Raw genomic sequence first — 24136 nt, forward strand, 5'->3', positions numbered from 1 at the left:
TTGATCGTCCCGGCGAAGACCGTCCTTGATCCGGCTTGATTTTCCTTGATGAGATCTCCATTTGATGCCTGCACAACATTTCAAAATTAGGAACATGATTTTGCAATATATAACATAGATTAGATTAATTTTTAGGAAACTTCATAATAAATCCTTGAGTTATCATTTCCTAAAAAGGATTGAGCTTTTGGAATTCAAAATTTCAAAATTCAAAATTTAAGGCAATAACGATCAATGATCAAAATCAAAACAATAAATCCACATCATCATACCTCACTTGAGAGCTAACACTAGAATACAAAATGAGGATTGCCTAGGCAAAATTAATGTTAGATGGCCTCGACGTGATCTTGAAGGATAATGAACGTCCTCTTTATCAATTCGCCACCCTTGGGGATGTCTTTGACGTGGTCTTCAATGTCCTTGGCAAGTTCGCCTAACTTGAAACTCGAACTCCTTTGATAATGCTTGTGCCTTCCTATTGATAAGACTCGCACCTCCTCTTGAATGATAATTTCGCCCTTCCTTTGTATACTTCCAAATCGCATATGAAAAGATGATAAATGATGATGTGAAAATGAAATTTTCACCTCCCCCTTTATAGACGCTTACCCCTCATCATTACCTTAGGCCGACTTTGGTGAATAAGGCAAATTTAAAATAAACTTAAAGGCCGACCTTTGTAAAATGAAACAAATTTTAAATCAAGCGCCCCATTTTATTTATAATTAATTAATTTAATGCCTATAATTTCAAATAAACTCGATTTTTAAGAGGCAAAAATTATTTAATAAAGATCCATGCGCTAATGTTAAATGCTAACTTTAATTGGATTTCAAATTTATCGATTTTTTCCTAGCATTTAATAAAATCTAAAGAATGTTTTAGCGCCAAATTTGGAAGAGGTAAGGACACAAACCTATCGCTCTGGTCCCTGACTAAGGGACAGGAGCGAATTTGATGTTTAGTCTTGATTCTCTTACCTTTTATGTTCAAAACCTCCATCCTCACGTTGAGACTGGCATGTTTGCCAAAAAACTCGAGCTTGATCGTCTTGATTTGGTGGATGAATGCCCTCTAAGGTGGATATCGCCCTGGTCCCTTGGTGAGGGACAGGAGCGAACTTCATGCTCTGGCCAACATTTGCTATCTCTCAAGCTTTACTCTTTGTTCATCACCTTGCAAATGATATCCTTGATCTTGCGAACCTTGACTTTGACGTGATCTTGAAGGAAAACGAATGATCTTGTGCAAATCGCCCTGGTCCTTGGCTCAAGGACAGGAGCGATATAGGTTCCTTGGCTCAATTGATGACCCTTTGACGTTTGAAACCTTTGTATACCATCCTCTTAAGACGCCTTAGACCCTTTGCAACCTTGTACAACCTTGACTTGGCGTGAATTTTGAATGAATTGGCAAATATAGTAAATATCGCCCTGGTCCCTGACTGAGGGACAGGAGCGAACTTCAATGTCCTGGGCTCATGCTTGCTTTCACCAACTTGCCATTGCTTTCATCGTGTAAAATGAAGTCCTTTGATCCTTCTTAGACATTTGATACTTGATAAACCTTCAAACTTTAGGCCCTCATGAAAATTTCGCTCTGGTCCCTGCCTGAGGGACAGGAGCGATCTGGGACATTTGGTGCAAATCCTTCAATTTGGTGGTCTTTGTAACTTCGTTCTTCATTGAGACGCCTCAATACGTCCTTGCCACCTTTCACCTTGACTTGGAGTGGTTTGAACTTGGAGGAAAGGCAACATAACTAAGATATCGCCCTGGTCCCTGGCTGAGGGACAGGAGCGAATTTGTACTTTCAAGCTCAACTACACTTTGCCAACTTCCAAATTTATCTTCAACGGTCTAGTTTCACCCTCCTTTCTTGCCTTCAAACTTAAAACTTGCTTGCTTTTGCCTGAATTTTACCTTATGAAGAATTTCGCTCTGGTCCCTAGGAGAGGGACGGGAGCTACACTGGATTTCGCCCTGGTCCCTGACTAAGGGACAGGAGCGATTTTGCATTTTGGGGCATTTGTCCTTATGTTTGTGCCTTCAAATTATATTCAACTGGTAAAAAGCACTTCCTTGGTTCTCCTCAAGTCGTCAAATTGTTCAAATCTTTCAAGGACAAGGAAATTTTGGATTTCAAGCTCCGGTCCTTCAGTGAGGGATAGGAGCGATTTTTGTCCTCCAGGCCCAAATGCTTCACTTTTCACCATGAAATGTCTTTGCTAGGGAAGATATCATCCTGCCTCATGCTATGAATAAAAGTTAATGTCCAAAAAAAAGTCTAAAATTGTGCATATAAAGAAAATCGCTCTGGTCCTTCAGTGAGGGATAGGAGCGAATTTGACCTTCTAGGCAAAAACTTCATCATTTCATTGTTTTTGATCAAGTCTGGATGCTCTATCATGCTCATTTCGTCCTTCACCATGCCTTTGATGTCTCAATTCGTCCAAACACGGTCAGGAATGGCTCAAATAAGTATTATCGCCCTGGTCCCTTGGTGAGGGACAGGAGTGCTTCGCCTTGGTCCTCCTGAGAGGGACAGGAGCGAAGTTCGCTCTGGATCCTCAGTGAAGGACAGGAGCGAAATTTGACTTTTCGAACTCTCTATCAGGATAATTTTTATGGAATATAACATTTAAGTTATATTCCATATATACTTTCAGGATGTTTGAGAGTGGTTTCAGACCTCCAGGAGTTATATTGCAAAATCTAGTTTTTTGAGGTTTTTCAGTTTCCAGACTTAGTCAAATTTCAGGATCAGGACATTCCAGACTTAGCCAAATTTCAGGATCAGGACCTCACTCAAGCCGGACTTGCTACCCCATTGATCTCCCCGACAACACTCAAAATGCAAAGGCCAACTAACAAAACCCTAAAAAACCCAAAGAACAAACCCTAAAAAGCAAAAAAAGCAAGGGTCCCCATTTGCAATGGGGCGATGTGTGAAACCGTCACAACATGTCCCCACTTTGAAATAGAAAATAATAATAAATGATAATAATAAAATTAAAACATTAAAAATTAAATTAAAATGTAAAATAATATAATTAAATACAATTAAGTAAAAATTAATTAAGTTAATGAAAAGTCAAAAGACCTGAAAGGAAAAGTTGCGACTCCCTCAACGATGAGATATAAAAGGGAGAAGAGAACCTCATTTGAGAGGGGGGATAATTTGGAAAATGAGAAGTGCAGATCTGATTTAAATAATAAGTATAGATTTGATAATGAAAGATTGTGTCCCTTTCAAAGGGTAGAAATGATGAAGACTTGCACTCTTTCAAAGGGTGCTAATGGTGAAAGGGTATGTCTCTTGCCAAAGGGCATACATGATGAAGAGGTGTGACCTCTCCCTCAAATTGAGAGATATAAAGGGAAGGAATCAAAAGCATCTAGTGACATCACCATTGATCAGATCAGATCAGAATTGTTATCAAGTTACAGGTAGTAACATTTGTGTTCTTGGTGGTATGCATGGGGATGTGCTTAATATGTATGCTTAGTATATGAAGCCTGATAAAGTGGTTATGCAAAATCTAGTAATAATATTGTTATAAACTGCAATATGTATGACAATCATACTTAATATCATATATATTCATAATACATTAGAAGTTAGTGTACTTATAGCCTAAATCATGTTGTTACTGTCAGTATTTAAGAAGATGGGGATGAGATCTTCCAAAGAGGGGCATTCTAAATCCAAGCAATAGGTTAAGTCCCAAGATAGGGTGGGGATCAACGACCCATAAGCCCTGAGGGTATAGACCCAAGATAGGTAAGGGCTTGAATCTGTAAACTTTGAGGGAACCTATTGTAGTTGGTCTCTAAGCGCTTTGGTAACATACGTAAACCCTTCTCCCTTAAAACTGAAGTAGTAGCAGGGTCTGATATCTATATTATTAATGATATTAATCACCTAATGAGGAAAATAGATAAGCACTTGTTAATAACTAATTGAAGAATATCAATCAATTTTAATATATTGAAATAGATCAGGTAGGGGACATTACACTTGATGTGGTTAAGGGCATGATGATTTTAGAAGCTTTATAGGGGCAGATAGGTGAAATTATTAACATGCTGATATTTCTCCTGCTGCCAAAGTGTGGCCACTCAAGCAGAGAGATCAATGTAGGCAAATGTTTTGGTACAAAAGCATCCACCTTATACAAATCTCGTGCCTTCCATTTTGTTGCATGGAAAATCAACACACAACATGAAGGAAGTGACCCTATTGACTGGTCTTGTTCTCTTTTAAACTGCGATCTATGTTAATGCATATGTGATGGGAATTGTTGATTCCTACATTTATCTATTCATGAAAGGAAAAAATGCTGTTCATTAGCTATCTTTTGAAGAAACAGTTCTTTTTGGTTGTTCTCTGAACTTTGTTTAAAGTCAGATTTGACACTCGAGAGCTTATGGAATGATGTTACAAAAATCTGACTTTCTAGTTTGTAATATTGGCCTTGCCATGGCAAATTTGGCTGCCATTTGTAACCATTTTTTTTCATATATAAAGAAAAAAACTGTTTCCAGAAAATAACTTTTTTTTTTCTGCAGTACTTTTATACCAGTCACTTGTGACTTCATTTCACGTGGTTGGGAATGCTCTCACCAATTGCTTCGAATGTCTTTCTCATTTGAAAGCTACCATAGTATGAGATAGTCTTTTGTTTCTGTTGCTTGTATTTTTATAGATGAAACAATTTATGGTGTGTAGTTCTGCTCCAATTGCAGCAATAGAGACGAAGTGCATACCAGTCAATCATGAATCTAATGGAAGGGGAGCATTTGCACTTCCTTATTTCCTGAAAGGTTTTTTAAACCAACAAAAGTATGTATTGGTTCAGCTTTAAATCATCATGTGATGAAGATTATTTGATTTTATACACCATTTTAAACTAATAAAGTCTTTGCTACCTTGATATATTTGATCGTTGAAGGCCTCTCTAAGAATTATCTATTATTAGATTTGGGCCTATTTTTTGTGATATGGTCTTGTCTTCTATTTTAATTGTAAACCCATAGCAAGAGCAGAAATTGAAAATGCTTATCTAGATTTCATCATTGTTAACAACTATGTGACTGAAAAAGTTTTGGGTGGTCCTGCAGCTTCTCAACAAGTGTTCATGGTGATGAGCCATCTGCTGAGTATGCAAAGTCTAGAAGAGCAACACTGGAGAGTGAATTTGGACATGCACTAGGCAGTCATGGCTCCAAAGCTTTTTCAGTCTATCACCGTTTTGGTCCTTTCTTGGCATTTTACAGAGCTACGATAATCTTGTCTAAAGTTGCTGTGCTGAGTTTCTGGCATTTGTTTGTTAAAGATATCCACAAGCGGGCAGCTAAGGTATGACCAACTTTTGTTAGTTGTTACTGTTAGTATATATTATTCTGCAGTATTAGACTTTTTGCTTTTGTAATAAATAGTGACCTGAATACCAGTTGACTATATATACTTTAGAGGAGTGATGATGTTATAAGGCTCTTGCCTTTCAGTAATGTTTGGCTTTATAACTTGGGAATAATCGATAAAATTAAGATTCTGTTTACCTCCTTATGTCATGAATGTTTTTTTACCAATGTGTTCCATGGTTGAATTGTTTGTGATAATAATCCTTATGGTGGCCTAGAAATAAATGAATCTTCCTATGGGATTCACATATTTTTTACTTGTATTGATGTGAAAATATCCAATACAAGCATCCTTGTACATATTAATGCTTAAATTATGTGGCAAATTTATATTGTATGGACTGATCAGTTATAGTTGTTTGTTACATTGTTTAGAAACATTTGGGATGTACACACTGTAAGATGTCTTTTTCTTTAGCCAGTAGAAGTTCTTCAATATGGATTTTCCTTCTGCACAAATGCAAATGTGTCGCTCTCCACAGTATCTGACTATTTTGAGAAAAAGATTACAATATATTCTCACATCATTGCTGATTTGAGATATCTGATACTAGTTAGAAATAATAAAGAAGGAAAAAACTTTATATATGTCTAAGAATGCGCAAAAGTAGGCCATTAGTAATAACATTAGGAGTTAAAGATACTCCAGCAACATATGAAGTATCTAACACTATAACTAGATACTGCTAAAACCAAATTATAGGATTGGTAAACCAAAACACACAATGTCATGTCCCCTTTTCAAAAATAGTACCACAGAAATGTAGAACACAATTCTCCTTCTGAATAGTGGAAGGGGGGGTGGAGGGGTGAATCAGTAGAAACAAAATTTTGATCCTGTTGATGCGTTTTTTAGGAACTTCGAACACAGAATAAAATACTAAGTATTCTATCCTCTCTTGAACAAAGAAACCTTATATGCTGAATGATGTGATCAAATAAGGAAACTCCAAGGTTTACAACGTGAACACTGCGACTTAATGCTTGGTATAGACTTAGTGAATATGATGTGATTTGTCAGAATCACAAGGGGACTTATGCTTATGAACAATGCTGGAATGTGGGATCTATACTAACTCACAAAGACAAAAGGAAAGGGTTTAGAGATCCTATACTAATCCTAAGAATGTAAGAAATGATTGCTGACTCGGTTGTTTACTGCTATATCTGATAAATCAAATACAAGAAATAATAATATACTTGACAATGCTTACCGGAAACAGCAGTAAAATATATTTTTATTTGCACATGAAATTATTATAGAGAAAAAGACCAGAGATGGTCGGCCAAGCATTACAATTAATCCGACTATACCATACTACCTTCCTTGTTAGTACATAACATATTTAAAGGACCCGATAGTTGCCAAGAGGAACACAACTGTCAACCAACCAAAACATTAACTACCAGAGAGTGACAACCCACTTAATACAAACAATTAGTACATTGGCAGATAACAAATATTATCAAACATAACAATAGGCATTTTATGCCGACTACATTGGTGGAACCAAACCAAGATTTGTTTCGCCATGAGTAAACAACTACACAAAGATGGCGCAATCTCCTAAGGATAAGCAAATCATTTTCATATCACCTATGCATACCAACTTTATGAACAATGAGCATATAGCAATTGAAGATAACCATTTAATCAAGTTCAGTCTAAGCACACTGCAATTTGCAATCAACAAACTCCAAGTGGTATGAACATTAGGCTTCACCATTCATCAACAATAATGTCTTCCATTCATCTAACACATCTAAACTATGAGAAGTAGAGATCATGCAACAAGTTGAAATAACGCACAAAATCCACCATAACTTCAATGAAAATAGTATGTTTATTGCAACAAGCCTTGGCAACAATCTCTAGCTTCCTCCTACTCTACTGCCATTTCTAATCACTAACTATTATTAACCTTCACAAATGAGAAGATCGAGCCTTATATAGAGGTCTCTTTAAGAAAGGAAACGGGCTTTTATAGTCCATGATGCCAGCCATCTGTGTATGGGTTAGAGCAATATGGGACTACCTCGTACTCCTTGCAAGAGGTATCTAATTGCACTACAAACGAGGCATACTTAACTTACCCCCCTTGTGGGATTTGAACTTGTGACCTCTCTTTCACAAGCACAAGTTCTCCACCACTAGGCCAATTCAGGTTGTACAATTGAGATCATTTCAAGATCAACAGTTGAGATTACAAAATGAAATTCTAATTAGGGTTAGTTACAACTAACTTTAATCGACTAATGAGAAAATTACAATGAATTGGACACATGTCCATCTTTGAGTGTGTTCCAATAGGAAATCAAGTTAGATACATGGGAAATCTTCAATGCACTACCATGTGTCACTTGCTCCATCATTAGATGTGTCTGATACATTGAACTTGGACATATTGACTTGTCACAACTTGAATGGCTTGATGATGACTAGGTGCCAACTCGTCATACCTCTTGTACATCATCACAAAGAAGTGTTTGTGATTGAGTAATATCTCTTGATACTCAACATTATTTAGTTGTTCAATGTGAGGAAGACGGGACATTACAAAATTGTATCATTTAGATGGTCAAGCTGACTTTCTAACTCTGCTTAACAATTCTGAAAGCATCTACTTCCTTGATCATATTTGCCCTTCAATCCTCTAACTTGGGAATCTTTGTCCTTGTCATGTCCTGAACTTGTTCTTGCATTGATGTAGTTCTTGACTTCATGTTTTACTGTCTCCTTCCTTTAAAATATCCTGATCATCTTGATGTCTTCTTGAAATGTGGAACATGTTTTTGCCTTGGAATGTAGACTTTGACTTGGTCTTGTTGTAGAGTTTTGTAAGCTCCTCATGTTGATCTTGGGGTCTTGGATTTCTGAAGGAAAGTCAAGATTGTTGCAATGGTATCCCTCCTTATGTTGCAATATTGCCTTGACCTTCCCTTCATGCCCTTGAAGTGTTCTTGGTTGAGTTTATCATTTGATTCGCCTTCTTGGATGACTTGATCTCCAAGCCTTGATCCTACAAAACAATCAAATTATAAATTAAAGCACTAAACATCATTCATTATACCATTTAAGCTACTAAGCTTCTTAGATGCCTTATGAGCGCATTTCCAAGGCATGTGCGCATAAACCTCATGTGTGAAATACCTCGGGTCTAGATCACCCACCCCTTGGGCGCATTTGCTACCCTGGCCTGCATGGCGGCTATGAGGTGTAATGCTGCATACGTTTAAGTAGGGTGCATCTTAATTAGGCTTGTGCATAGCAGGTTTTGATATAGTTGCATGCACAAAGCATGAACTTAGATCAAATCACACTCACCTCTCCCTTTGAGCGCACCTAGATAGTTGCCTTGCATAGCCAAGGCCTATCCAACCCTTGGGCGCATCCTAACCCCTTACTTGTATAGCGGGTTCTAAGGGTTGATGTGCATAAACATGCTGAGCGCATTATGATGATGATAGGGAAATATGCACAACGGGTTTAGAGCCCTTGCTTGCATAAACATGATCATGTTGAAAAAGGGGGGTTCTATCAAGACTTAAACAAATTTCCTCTTCGCTTGTCTTGGGCACATACTAAGGGCAAGCTTGCACAAAGCTATGGCGACATTAAAGGGTAGTAGTGCACAACCTTTGGTGGAATTTAGGTAGATGCATGCATAAATGTAAGCCTTTGAATGAGTGCATCTCATGGGGGCTCTTGTAAAACGAATTTGTAGGTGTCCTGTATATAAGGTGAGCACATAAGAGAGGATCCCTCGCTCCGTTGAATGAGCGAGTTTGATATGTATGTCTATTGAGCGCATATGCAAGGTAAGGATGCATAAAGGTGATAGAGCGCATCCTAAGCAAGTGTTTTTACAAGTTGATATTAAGCACCTATTTTGAGCTTGCTTGCACAAAGGTGATAGAGCGCATCCATAGGGTGAGCATGCACAAAGCATATGAAGGGTTGCAAAAGGCACTTAAGGTTTTACCATACACAAAATTGAGGTGGACTCAAAACATGTATTAGCATAGGTTATGAGCATGGGCGCATTCTAAGGGGACACCTGCACAACTTGAGCGCATTACGAGACCATTATGAGTGGGATTTAGAGGTTATTTCGCACAAACAGACACCTTGAATAGGCATCAATACTTAAACAAGTTGATGTGGAGTGTGTTTGGGATCTATATATGCACAAATAGGTGGGGAGAGCATCTAAGCCTCCCTCGCATGGGTGCAAATACAAGGTATAGGTGCACAAATGTGAAAGTGTATCAATCTTGCCTCAAAGTGCATATAAGGTGGTGTCTTGCATAAAACACATCTCATTACTTAAAAGATCTTTAGACGACCCTCTCTTTGAGTGCATCAGCAAGGTTTCTTTGCACAACATTTTACATGAAGCAAGGGTTTGAGTTTGACTTAAACAAATTTTGATGATTTTGCCTCCTAGGTCAAAGGTAGTGAACACTTGAAATCCAAGGCCCCTAGTGCTATGCTTGCAGTTCCTGACGGAACTACAAGCAAGTTTGCCACTACCACTCAATTATCAACACCCAACAACCTCCTGCACCATGACATCGTTAGCAATTTTAGCAATTTTGACAACCTTGACATCCCTTGACAACACTTGATTTTGACAACTTTGCAACATGACCTAAACTCTGACATTCACACAACCAATCTCCTCTCAAGAGTAAAGGTTAATGACTAGGAGACTACCTTCCAAGCTAAGACGACCTAACCTACATACCTAAGCTACCAAGCAAAAAGTGGGGTCCCCATTTGCAATGGGGCGATGTGTGAAAACGTCACAACGGATCCTTAATCAATTTAAAGTTTAGACGAACTTAATCAAACTTAATCTAAAAACTGAAAGGAATTGAAACTGAAATCAGAGAGAGATGCAACCACACAATGAAGCCAATGCACAAAAGACATGTGAAAACCCAGGATGGGAAAAACCATGGTGAGAAATTCTGCTAGGATCTACTGTCCTAATCCATCCTCACAGTTGAAATGTTTACAAAGTTTTAGGGCACCAACCCCAAGGAATCACCAAATTCCTTATTAGAGCACCAACTCTTTCAAATCACAATTCAATAACCTGAGCACCAACTCAGTGTTCCTAAATCACCAACTCTAAGAATGTAACAATTACAAATTATCACTGATTTTAACTTCAAAAGAACCAGACTTTACAACAACAGAAATATATGAACAAACTTTTACAGTCTGAATACCAACACTTTTCAGATTTTCTGTGTAATGATGCACTTCTTAACAACAGAGTTCTAATCTGAATGAAAAACTTATTACCAATTACAGCATTTCATTGTAAATGAACTTTCTTCTTTATAACAGCTTTACACCTTCAAATCTCCGTATATGAAATTTTTTTTATGACAGCATCACACCTTCAGGTCTCAGTATTTGTTTTCTTAATAGGTTTCACGTAATAATGCCTTCTTTCAATTTGTAACAGAACTCCAACACACATTCATTGTATTCACAGTATACAATCCTTTTCTTTGAATCTCACCCACATCTCAGAATAAATATATTATTTTTTTCATTATTCACCAAATAAGATCACACTCCTTGTATCCTTTTATAGTTTTCCTAGATATTTTGCGGTAGTTAGAATATAGTTGTCTAGTTTCAACTTTCTAAGGCAGTTACTATTGATGCCTTACAACCAAAATCTTTATTACAAACTTGTATTGAAGACTTCTTTAAACAGCAATGATAGAAGCAAGGAAGTTCGGAATTAATTGCAAACAGGTTTTGTTATCAGTTTCAACTGAATCAACTAACATCAACCAATTCATAGCAAATGCTACTCTTATAACAAGTTTATGGAAAGCAATAGAAATCGTCTGCAAAATCTGAATTTGGATTATGATCCATCTGATAATTATCATCAATCGACTTTCTGAGAAATACATAACTGAAACCTGAATATGTTCATTCAATACAGACTGAACTTTTAGTATTATTACGCAGATGAGACTATGCAGATCGATACTTCACACACAGCAAAGAAAGATTTCAGAAATGATATTCTTGTTTGCTGTATTTCATCTTTTCATTCTCTGTTTGAATCAAATACCTTTGCCAGCATTATCCAATTTCTGTAAGTATAATGTTTGCACGCATAAAACACATAAAACACATAATTCTTGCAAAGTTCTTCAGATTACTGCATCTGATCATTATTAACTTGTATATTTGCGTTGACATCAGTGACAAATGTGTCTAACAAGAAAAGACCACTAGCGTATTTCCATTTCCCATGGACTAAAATGAAAAGCAAGGGAGATAAATTTTAATATAATTTTAAGTTGGGCCCAACAAACTTTAATTTAGGGGGCAACTTAAATAATATTATTAAAAGTAAAAAGTGTTCTTAAACCCAATAAAATAAAAAGTGATTTTCTATAAATATTAAAAATAAAATAACAGGTATTTTTAAATACTAAAAATAAAATAAAATAAAAGGTATATTAAGTACTATTTGGAGGGAAATTTAATGAAGGGCACGAATTGGAAAAGCATAAAAAGATTGTGCCTAGTCTCATTTGGTATCTAGATTTCATTTTGGGCATTTTCATTTTGAGCTTTGGCATTTAAAGGGTGAAAACCTTTGGCTGTTTTCATTGATCAGGGAGAATGAAACTCCTCAGGCGTCTTGATTTCTAGTGGGATCTATTGATTGGATTTGCAAGCAAATAATTATTGGTGATTTTTGGAGATTTTCTACAAGGGCAGATTGCTGGTTTGGCGCTGTTGAAGGGTTTTAATAATATTTTTTAGATCTGTGTCAGCCCTGTATCAGCTGTAAACCATCACATTTACATCCGTACAAGCCATTATTGCAGCCTTACTGCTGTTGTAGCAAGTCGAGCACCTCTTGGTTGCTGTTTATTAGTCATTTCAGGTTTAGATTGGTACTTACCATCATTTACAGAGGTCTGATCAGCATTTTTAGATGAATTATAAGCTGGTTTGGCATTGAAAATCTGAATAATTCATATATGATCAGCATTGTTCATATCAATGACATGTAAAAATCAGATGTAGACTTCATGATGATGTTCCCAGCCTTGTAAATCAGTTTTAACATTCACATATCAATAAAGTCAGATGTTGGATCATTTCTATGCTCATATTTAGCTCAGATCTGCAAGTTTGATGTGGTCTAGGTTTTGTTCCAGCAAGTGTAATTGATTTTATTTGGTTCAGACTTACCATGTGATGTGTCTAAGGGGTTGTTTCGGTATTTTCAGTTGATTGTGTGCCAAGCTACTTTGTTGTCCCAGTTTGTTTTCATTTCAAAAATCAGGAGAAAAAAGAAACACCAAAAAATTCAGAGTACTACAAAATGCTTAATTGGGGACACTACACATAAACACTAGAGTATGAAAACCATAGTGTACAATTTAAAAGCAGTCCTATGAGAGAAAAATGTTAGGGGACATGACCTGTATAAATAAGTGAGGGTTATGCTCTGTTCTGATCATCATTTTTCTTGTAGTGATAATTTGGTACATTATTTGTACTATTCAATTATATTTTGGTATCTTCTCTATCTTTATTGTCACATCCTATGATATTGCTTGTGGAGTTAACCTTTGTTTAATAAATCAAATAGTTTAGCTTATGAAATCTTATTGCCATAACCTAGGGTTTGAGTTCCATTGGTAAGCCTTGTATGGTGTAGAGATTGCTGATTGGGAATGAGAATTCCATGAAGACCATTAAGGACATCAAATCATTGTAATAGGTGATGAAATAGTAGCTTGAGGAGGATATCTTTCATTGTTGCATAGTTTTCTCCCATTTTGTGCTACTCCGAGCCATATGTTGTTGTCCTCATTTGTATGCACGTTATGCTCTCTATAGTGTTGACACATGCTTCCTTTCATTGTTAATTGCACTTATCAACACCAGCCTTCGTACATATGGATTGCTTTTCCATAATTCCACACATGAAATAACAACTTCATCGATCAATGTACATTAAGGTTGATTCGGCTTTTGTGCTACTTTATTTTGTGATGGATTGCACACTAGCAAGATCTTGTATTGTGTGCAATGTCCCCCTTTTTTTGTAAAAACCCTAGTTCTTGCCCTAAATCACCATTTCTATGTAAAACTACAAATGGAACAAGATGGGTACCTGATTGAGATCTTGCAGTAGGCTAGGAGACCATTGAAATGTATATAAACCATAATATAAATCTTCTAAAAAGGATAATTAAACACAAATTCTCTAGACCTAGGGTCAGGAACATTAAGTTAACCATAGTTATGTCTAATTGCTTATCAAAACTCTACCATAAGAGAGTGGGAGTAAGGAGGAATGATAAGGTGTCCAAGAGATTGTCTACCCTAGGTCCAAGAGTAGAGTGAAAGCTAGAGCCCCCTCGGCCTCATAGGACCATTGGTCAACTACCGTGAGGTGGTCTACCTAGTGAGGTTTTCGTTGTCACAAAAGTTTGCACCCTTGTTGAACACTAATGCTCAACAACAATGTGAAACATGGAAACAACCTCCAAGTGTGGGACCTTGCGCCTGTGAGGTTGAAACTCCAGAGAAGGCCGACTTCCTTTCCAATTAGGGTGCAGTGCTGGACACCCAACACTTGTAAAACCTACTCATAAGCCTAATATAATCAGAAGGAATGCTGAAAGGGAAATGAGAGGCGATGCACCTATATTGAAGGTTGATCCTCCCTACCATAACTGCACAAGGCACCAATAGAAACTACCCAAAGATATGCACCATTTGCTATCCTAATCAGCTCCCAAAGATCGTGCAAAGGTTAGAATCCTGTAAGATGAAGAGAGAAATGAAGGCAATTCATAGACAACGTCTACATAGGCGTTAACACAATCACATAATTTGAGAACATAATAGAATGCATTCAGACAGAAAGGTAAGATACCTTTCATAGAATGTTTGAACAAGAAAGAGACAAAACAAACAATTTTATTGATGTAAAGGCAAGGCGAAGCTTACAGTTACAGAAAGTATGAATTTCCATAAGAGAAACAAGGAGAGGACCCCAAAAATATATTACAAATTTGCCTTTATAGGTCAGGCATAACTGTGATTTACATTTTCAGAAACCCCAATCGACGGTTACATAGGAAAGGAAATTTGATTGGATCTGATTGTTGCGTGTTTGAAAATGTCTTGCAAAGTTAGGGAGGAGCCTTGAGATGCGACTACACCTGGAAAAAACAACAATCTCCTGAAAATCAGGGAGGCCTTGCATTTGGTTGGCGTCAAAATACACTCCATCAGGCCAAATGTCAATTGTGTGTAATAAATGGGCATCGGTGACCTTAGGAAATGTGTGCAGTGACTGGAAAGAGTAATGGTGATCATCCTGTAGCATCTGGAAGTGGTTGGAGCGCAATCCTATCAGAATCGGGTCATCGACCAAGTTAGAAACTGATTTTCGACTATTAAGTCGGCAACCACCACGAGCACTCGTTTGAATTTCAACGATCACTCCCAAGTTTGAATTCTGGCCGCTGGATCCTCCTCTTGTGCACGAATGAACGATTGAGATGCACCTAGAAGACCCCCAAAATGGCCAGTTAAAACACTGTCGGTAATTTCCCCATTAGTGAAATCGGACGACCATCATTTGCATGTGAAAATTTTGTCGGCCCCACCAATTGACTGAGCCTCTCAATCGCAGGATCGCAGCCCAGGCCAACATGGCTACATAGAAGTCGTGAAGATGTGACTTGACATCCATCTAACCATCGGCGGCCAATCGCAACATCGCAGGTAAAAATAATACTTGTTCTTGACCGCTGCGATGCTGTGGCCTAGCATCCATGGTAACCCTTAGCAGTCGATCGCAACGACGCAAGGCTAACTGGTAGTTTACCTTAACCGCCGCAAACTTGCGATCTAACATTTCTTGGTAACTGCGAACGGTCCATCGCAACATTGCAAGGTTAAGCGGCGGTTAACCCTAACGGTTGTGAACTATGCGCTCCAGCATCCACGGTAACCCTTAGTCAGTAGCAAATAGAACGGGGCTTGTAAAAGTATGCATAAGTCCCCCTCCAACTGATAGCACTTAAGTGACATGACCGCCCAAGCTGGTCAACGAAGGAAAAGAACAAGGCCGAAAAAAAGGCTAAGGCAAGAAGCCTTAAGGGTTCAGGGTTTTAGGCCTTAGGGAAATATACAGGGTTTAGCCATTGACGATTTCTCAAATTTGTTATTTGCATGGCTTAGGTTGACACATAAAATGTCAGCATTTCTGGCGACTCAAAGGGGGGACAAGCTTGCTTGGCATATTGTTAGTGGCCTTGGGAAATCCATTGGGCATAGAGTCAAAATGAGGTCTGCAACAAGAAAGAAAATCTTTCCTCTGCAACCTGCAAAAGATCAAAATTTTGCCATTCCAGGGGGGAATAGCTTGTGCTCGTGCACTTCATGGAAAACAAGAAATCTAACTAATATTTGCATTATTACAATTAAGAGGCAACTGATACCTTTTCTTCTGTCAAAGATAAACCTTATGAAGGAGCTGATCTCCCTCTACCATGATTGCAGTCACTACCTAGCTGCAATAGCTGAAGTCTCTTGTATGCATGCGTTAGATCACACATACTGCTCAAATGGTGAAATAACACTTCACCATCTACTTTGCTACTGTAAGGGATCCATATAAGATGAGCCTCTGAGGCACATGGAGGTGCATCAAACACACATTCAACAACGAAGAGAAAATGTTCAAGGGGGAGGCCACTATCAGAACCAACCCTTACAGAAGATAAAAAACCCTCTTCGCACAAGGGAGAGTCATTGTTATCACAACTGTCTTGCGTCAGGCATGAGTCGAAACCAAAAGAAAAGGCCTCAAACTCACATGGAGATGAAAATTATACCATACCTTTGTCTTGACCTGCACAAGGACGCTTCTCAGGCACATCAAATTGAAAGCTTTGAAACTCAGGTATACTGTCAAGCTGAGCAACTAAAAGACTGTCCGCATGACCAATATGCTGCTGCTCAACATCACCATCAGTGATATGCTGGTCCCAAGTGAAACATTCAAGCTCAGGCACATTGTCCCTGATGTCAAAAGTAACATCTTCTCCTTGAAAGAAGGCCTCGTATGCAACATCAGAACATTTAGCAACAGGGGAGAACCAACATACATCATAATCACATGTGCTGATATCCAACTCATCAGCACAAACTTCAGATTCTTGAGGCACCTCACAAGAAGATCTAAAATCTTCAGATTGCCTCTCTGTTTTTGTTTCTTCTTTGCAACAAATTGCAATATCCTCAGGCCCATGGCATGATCTGTCTTCCATGCTATCATCTGCAGCAAAACCATTTCCCTTTGTGGCCTTTTCAATATGTGTAGCAACAACCACCTCCCCTGTACATAAATGCGCATCTATCTCCACCCTGTCCTCTGAAAATGGGACAAAAGAAGTTAAGACATCAAAAGTATACTCTTCTTCACCATTCTCATCATAGGCTGGGATATGTTTTGAATGATCAGCATCACGAGCTTATCCAACTGGTTCCTTCATGTTGTCCTCACTAGTAGCGGGCTGCATGTCAAGCTCAAGATAAGGATGATTACCATGTGCTCTCCATACAACAGGTCCACCCTTAAAGAGGCAGATAGCATCAGGCATAGATCTAGGTTGAGGTAGTGGAGGGGAAGGCTCTTGTAAAACAACAGCCGGGGCTCCTTTGAAACTTGGTATTTCCAACCTAGGAGGCACCAAACCCTCATTCAATTTGTGAGAACTTTCCCACCAGAGGCACCAAACCCTCATTCAATTCGTGAGCACTTGCCCACTAAGAGGCACCAACTGCTCATTCACTTAGAGGCACCAACCCCTCATTCAAATTTCCACCTTATCTATGTTGCTTCTTCAATGGATGATGGATAACCTTTTACTCCACAACTTTTGCTATAAATCTCTTCTTCAAACTGTTATAATTTCTTTCACAAATCTGCTATACTCTCTTCTTCAAACTGCTATAATCTCTTCTTCAAACTGCTATAATCACTTCTACAAATCTGCTATAATCTTGTCCACAAATCTGCTGCAAATTGATCATAAATCTGCCAGGAATATGATCACAAATTCCTCATAAAACTTATTATAAATCTGACATTGTATCTCTTATAATTACTCTTCATTGCATTGCTTACATACATTTTAATCTGCACTGTATCTGCTAAATCTCTCTCTTTATAACTGCAAGATGATTTTCTTTATTTCATCATCAGTTACTGCATATTCCATCTTCTATATCTGCATATATCTTCTCCTTTATGTCTGCACATCTTCTGTTAAGTGTACATGAACTTCTCTTCTATATCTTTATGAACTTCTTTTCTATATCATCATTGATCTTGTTTTCTATATCATCATTGATCTCTCTTCTATGCCTTCATATACAGATCTGTGTATGTCTGAAATGATATTTTCTTTTTCTATTACAACACGAACAAGAACTAATTGGACCCTATAGCATTAACAGTGCATTTTTTAATTCAAAGTATGAAAGATGTATCCAAATGAAATTTTGAAATCCATTCATAGGACATACCCTCTACTAAGAGAGATTATGGAGTCTCCCAAACTCTGCAACCCTATGGCATTAGTAGTGCATTTTTTAATTCAAAGTATAAACGACGTATCCTTATGAAATGTTCAATTTCATTTGTAGAACATACCCTCTACTAAGAGAGATAATGGAATGTCCCAAGCTCTATGCCAAGTATTAAGATGTATCCAAATGAAATGTTCAAGTCCAGTTGTAGGACACACCCTCTACTAAGAGAGATGATGGAGTCTCCCAAATTTTATGCAATATATCCTTCACAAATATCTCATGAAAAAGCAGAAATGTACATCTCATTTATAATAGAGTATTGGACTTGATACCCATGTGGAATTTAAATATGAAAGCCAACCTATAGCATATGAAAACCCTTTAATATCAATCTTTACCTACTGACTTGAATTCCTAGGCGTTCTTTGTTGTATTATATATTTGTTCAAAGTGTTTTTTTTGTCTTTTTAAAAACTAAGTGTTTTTGAGTGGGGGCAGCTAGCCATCCCTAGGATGGTTAAGGGATGTCATTGATATCCCCTGCTGTCCTGTCCCTGAATTTTTGCAGCATTTTTGCGACATTTTTGGGATGCTCCTATGTATAGCTTAGGGCTAGGGAGTGGAGGGGGGATGTTTATTAGGTTTCCCCACGTCCATGATTGGTGTATGCTTGAGAAATGGCAAGGGACATGTCTGTTGTGATGTTTTCACACATTGCCCCATTGCAAATGGGGACCCCCACTTTTTGCTTAGATTAGGTGCCTTAGTTAGGTGTTTTAGTTGGTTTTAGCTTGGCAGTAGTTTCTTTAGTCGTTAACCTTTGCTAGTGAGTAAGAGATCTTAGGTTGAGGTCATGTTGCAAAATTGCTAGAGGTAGCAAGAAGTTGTCAATAATGTCAATATGCTGCAAGAATGGCCAAGGTTGTCAGGAAGAAGTCATAGTGAGCAAAAGTTGGGAATCTCGTTCTAGGGTTTGATTTTTCACACTTGGAGAATCAATGATAAGTGAGAGAACTTGACATTTCCTTTTGGAGATTGGTTCTCCACCTTTGAGCAAAATTTGAATGGTCAATTTTGAATGAAATAAAAACTTTCTTGCAAATTTAGGAAATAAAATCTCTCTCTGGTGCATTTTAATTTTCTTATTTAGAAGAGAGAAAAATTCCAAGGCAATAGAATTGAATGAATTCTCTTGTTTAACAAGGAAAATTTAGCATGCCTTAAACGATTTTGGGGTGAAATTTGAGCCTTCATCATTTTGAGCTTTGAGTCTTAGCAATTTTAAGGGGCAATTTTGAGAAGTCAAGTTTGGGTGAAAATATTGAAAAGTTTTCCTCAAAAAATTCAGGCAAACATGGAAGAGGGTGCAAATTTACCTCTACAAACAAGGAAGAGGGTTCAAATTCACCTCTACAAATAAGGAAGCGAATTTATCTCCACAAATGTGGAAAAGGGTGCAAGTTTACCCTCCAAAATGTGGAAGCTTTCTTGAAGAAACAAGGAACATTGAGTGATTTGCCTTTCTCAAAACACAAAAATCCTATTTAAAGCCACCACATACCACAATCACTTAATGCCTGATCGCATAAGGAAGGAAGTTGAATTAGCAAGGCAAAAAGAAGTGCGGACCAAGCTACCCAAATAAGGAAGCAAATTTCAAATTTTAAAAACATGGGACTCGCCTTGTGCAAATTAATCTCCACAAATGTGGAAGGAGGTGCAAATCAACCTTCACAAACATGAAAGATTTCAAGTCTAAGTTCATGCAACCTCCAAAAACATGGAAGTGCAAATCTACCCTCCAAAATGTTGAAGTCTTCCTCAAAGAACATGGAACCTTCAAATTGCCTAAATCGATCTTCCTCAAAAATCAAGGAAGTGGAAATCACAGAGGCTAAAAATCAAGGAAGTTTTCAAACATGAGCAATCAAAAACTTCCTCCAAAAACAAGGAACTTTTAGTTGCCTTATTAAATTTACCTCCAAAAACGTGGAAGGGGTGTGAAGTAACCTCTACAAACATGGAAAGCTTATTAAGTGCTTCACATTGATTGATCACTATTTAAAAGAAAAATCCTATAAGGGGGGCTTGTATTAATCCGTCCTAAGTGCCAAACGTGTGGACCTAAAGGAGATTGTAAAACATGTGATGAGGATTTAGGTCTCCTCTTTGGTGTGTGAGCAGCTTGGGCAAGATAAAACGTGTGGCCTAATTTTCATTGAACCCGACCTAAGTCATTGAGTGAAGAAACGTGTGAATGAAGGACCTAAAAGTGTAGCGTGTGGAAGGTAGTCCTAAACTAAGCGTGTAAGGAAGACCCAAGGCATGAAACCTATGGAAGTTTAAATATAGGGCAGATCCAAATTAAAATCAGGCCTAATCCTAAGGGTAGAGAATCTTAAGGCAGACCTAATTCGCTTAGGGCAGAGCAGAAAAAATAATAATCAAAGTCTGAATTGTGTTTAAAGTGAGCCACTTAGCACTTATTTATATGCGCTTAAACACAAGATTCTCAATTAGCCGACTTGAAGAGGAAGTGAATCACATGCCTAAGGCCGACCTTAGTTATGCAAGTGCATACATTATATGCACTTAAGTCTTTATGCATTTTGGGGGGGGGGGGGCGCGTTGGAACCCACTCAACAATGAAGGAGCCTTAAATCCGGCCCTAGATGGGAGGAAAATTAAACTTTGATGAGGTTTAAATTAGCAATTCTTGGGCTGGCCGACCTAGGGAGGTGGAGGTAAATTTTTGAAGGGGTGTGCGGTGATATAAGAAGGGTATCAAGCGTTCATTTTAGCATCAGCATACTTTTTTTTTCAAAAGGACCAGACCTGCAGATAGGAGGCAGATTTAATCAGGCCTAAAATTTCTTATTTTCTTTTTAGTGCCTTGATTAAAATGTTTTCTGTTTTCCGCATTTAAAGCCAGTAGTTGGATTAAGGAGGTGGAGTGCACTACAAAGACATCAAGGAGGCAAATGCAACATCAGCATTCAGGACATTCATGAAGGCATGGTGGAGAATATTTAGGCATTAAACCCTACCAAGGCGTGCAAGATCAGCATTAAAACGTCAAGAAGTAAAACGGGTATCACACTTAACATTGCATTTTCAGCATTGCAATACAAAGGAAGGATGGCTCCTAGGACCTTCAAGGTGAGAATTCAATGAGGAATTCCACAAGGACATCAAATACAAAGACAAGTATGGATAAAAGACTCAGCAACCCAACATGAAGAAGAATTGACATAAGGAAGATTTTATTGCAACCTCGAATTTCCTCAGGGAATCCAAATTTAAGACAAGGATCTTCAAGATCACCAAGGCAACCGCAAATCAGAAGCAGAAAGGCAGTGAACTTCATATCAGAAAATAAAGGCGAATTTCATCAAGTTTATACAGCAAATTGAAGATCAGACCAAGCGAATTCCATCAGCTTGTAGGGTTTTGATGCGTGGAAGAGAAGGTTCACAAGGATGCACAAGTCGCATAAGGGACTCAGCAGCAAGGTTATTCAAGGAGCCAGGTGGAATAATCCAAACAACATAAAAGGGGAAAATCAGCATCATGGAGCGTTTACACATCAAGAACAACACTCGAAGGACTACATTAATAAGGATGAAGTATTTCAGCCCTTACAAGCATCAACATCAAGATAGCAGCATGAGAAGGTGATCGACATTGCAATATAGGACTACATAAACTTGGTAATGCATAAGGGATTAAACAGATCAAGCTTGTTTTACAATGCAATGATAAGGGAAGATTCAAGAATTCCAATATGTTCAACACTTCACAATGAAAATGATCCCGGTTGAGGAAGAAATTGCATCTAGATAAGGAATTCAATTACAAGGTGGTGATCAAGGTCGAACATTATTCATGAGGATTCTACAACAAGATCAAAGTTAGAGTCTACATTTCAAGGCAACAATATGTTCCATATTTCAAGAGGATGTCAAGACAAGGAGGCAATCTAAGACAAGAAATTTGAGATGAAGAGTAATGTAAGAACAAGTTCAAGACATCACACTTTGTGATGGTTTACATGAGGCAAGCTAAGGTGGCATCCTAGTCATCATCCAACCTATCAGATCATGCCACATCAACATGTCCAGATACATTGAACTTGACTCATCCAAGGGCAAATCAAGTGACAGATGGCATTGCATTGAAGTTCGTTCAACATACCTAACTTCATTTCCTATGGGCTAGACATTCACAGATGGCCATGTGTCCTATGTGATGTAATGATCTCATTGGTCAAGAAAAGAGTTTCTTATAGCAAAACCTAATTAGGGTTTCATTGTCAGATCTTGGCCATTGATTTGAGAATGAATCTGAGTTGTTGAAATTTAAAGAGCCTTCTATATAAGGTTCATTGTTCTCATTTGTAAAGGTTAATAGTGGATAGTCAATCGATAAGAGTGGATCAATAGTTAGAAGTAGAAGCAGAGTAGGAGGAGGAAGCTTGTAATTGTTGCCAAGTTATGTTGAAATCAATTCAATGCTTTCATTGAAGTTATGGTGGATGTATGTGTTGTGTTTCTACATTTTGCATGGTTCCTTGTTACTTCTCAAATCTAGATAAAGTTCATTGATCATGGTGGATGCCTATGAAGATATAGTGATGAATTCCTTGGTTCATACTTTTTGTAGTTTGCTGATTGTAAGCTACACTGTAAAGTTAGCCTGAACCTCATTATTATGCTAAATTCAATTGTGGATATTTGTTCAAATTACATCAACATTAGGTATTTGAGTGATGTATTTGCAATGTGAAAATCTTCCATTTCCTTAGAAGATTGCATCAGCCTTGTGTAGTTGTTGTCATCATGATGAAGCAAGGTTTGATTTGAGGGAATTCGTCTATCGAAGTAACATCTATCATTGTCATTGATCTTAGGAGTAGCGTAGTCTTTCTAAACCCTTATCCTTTTTATCTTTTTTTTGAAGTCAATTAGAATCCACGTTCTAGCAAAGTTCAAGTAAAATGTAAGTCCCATTACAATTCCAGCAAAATCACATCACACATTGAGTCTATCCACAATATAAAGTCAAGACTTGACTATCAGAACCTTGGAGTCGTGTCGTTTGATCACACAGTTTAGCATTTGAAAGATCTTGTTCAATACAGGATAGAATACTTAGTATTTTATTATGTGTTGTATGGTGTCATAAAAAACACATCAACAATATCCTCATGTATTGTAGATATTTTTCCAATTAATCATGATTTAACTTGGAAAAATTGGGTTAGGGAAAATGGCAAAAAATAATTGCAGAGATTAGAGAAAAAGTTCAAAAACCCTAAATTTTTGACCAAAATTTAAGTAATTACAAAAAAATAATGATTTTATTGAGAGTTTATCATGGATTTTGCTCAATGAATCATTTGACCAAATGATTTCTAGAAAAATAATTTTTTATAGGAAAATGTCAGCTAGTGAACTGATTCATGACAAATTCACAATTTCTGTAACTACAGTTTGAAGTTTGGGCCATAGGAGACTGAGATAGATATGTTGGTACATCTTTTGTTCTTGTAGAGTGTTGATTATCCTTAACTCTAGGTGAGCATTGATAGATTTGTTTTGGATGATTTGATCTTCTATAGGCTTTGAGTGACTTGTGGCTATGGATTGTGAAGGATTTTATATCTCAGCTGTCTTTAGGTGTTGTTCCTTGAGGAGATGTTTATAGAATACCATCTTCTTTGTTCTTTCTAAGTTTGTTTTAAAGGAGAATGGAAGTGCATATTTGCACTTTTTTATTCTAACCTACCGTGTCAGCCAACTTGATGAATAGTTGTGGCTGTACTTTGGTATGGTTGGGGTTAGTGTTCTTGTCTCCATTCAACACTAGTTCTTGTGCTCCCTGGGAATTTTCTTTAGCAAATCTTATAGGTTACAAGTTTGTGGTATTTTGGGATCTGCATCCTTTTAGGTATACCTTAGTATGGTGAATTCATTGTCACCTTATATTGTGTATTATAGAAGGTTGATGTGTGCTATAACTTATAAACATCCAAGGCAAGGTGTCTTCACATGTATCAATAATAACTGAGGGTCTCGGTCATTTAAAC

General features: G+C 37.6%; 1 protein-coding gene across 4 annotated transcripts in view; it reads left to right on the forward strand.

The window, feature by feature from the left end:
* LOC131067345 (uncharacterized) overlaps positions 1–24136 on the forward strand; it is a 163043-nt gene that overhangs the window by 11609 nt on the left and 127298 nt on the right. For all 4 annotated transcript variants that reach the window (XM_058002312.2, XM_058002311.2, XM_058002310.2 and 1 more), the window contains exons 3-4: positions 4752–4848; positions 5127–5364. In XM_058002312.2, the coding sequence (XP_057858295.2) occupies positions 4752–4848; positions 5127–5364 (335 nt within the window). The remainder of the gene's footprint in view (positions 1–4751; positions 4849–5126; positions 5365–24136) is intronic.

This window comes from Cryptomeria japonica, chromosome 5 (assembly GCF_030272615.1).
Source record: "Cryptomeria japonica chromosome 5, Sugi_1.0, whole genome shotgun sequence".
Classification (NCBI taxonomy): domain Eukaryota; kingdom Viridiplantae; phylum Streptophyta; class Pinopsida; order Cupressales; family Cupressaceae; genus Cryptomeria; species Cryptomeria japonica.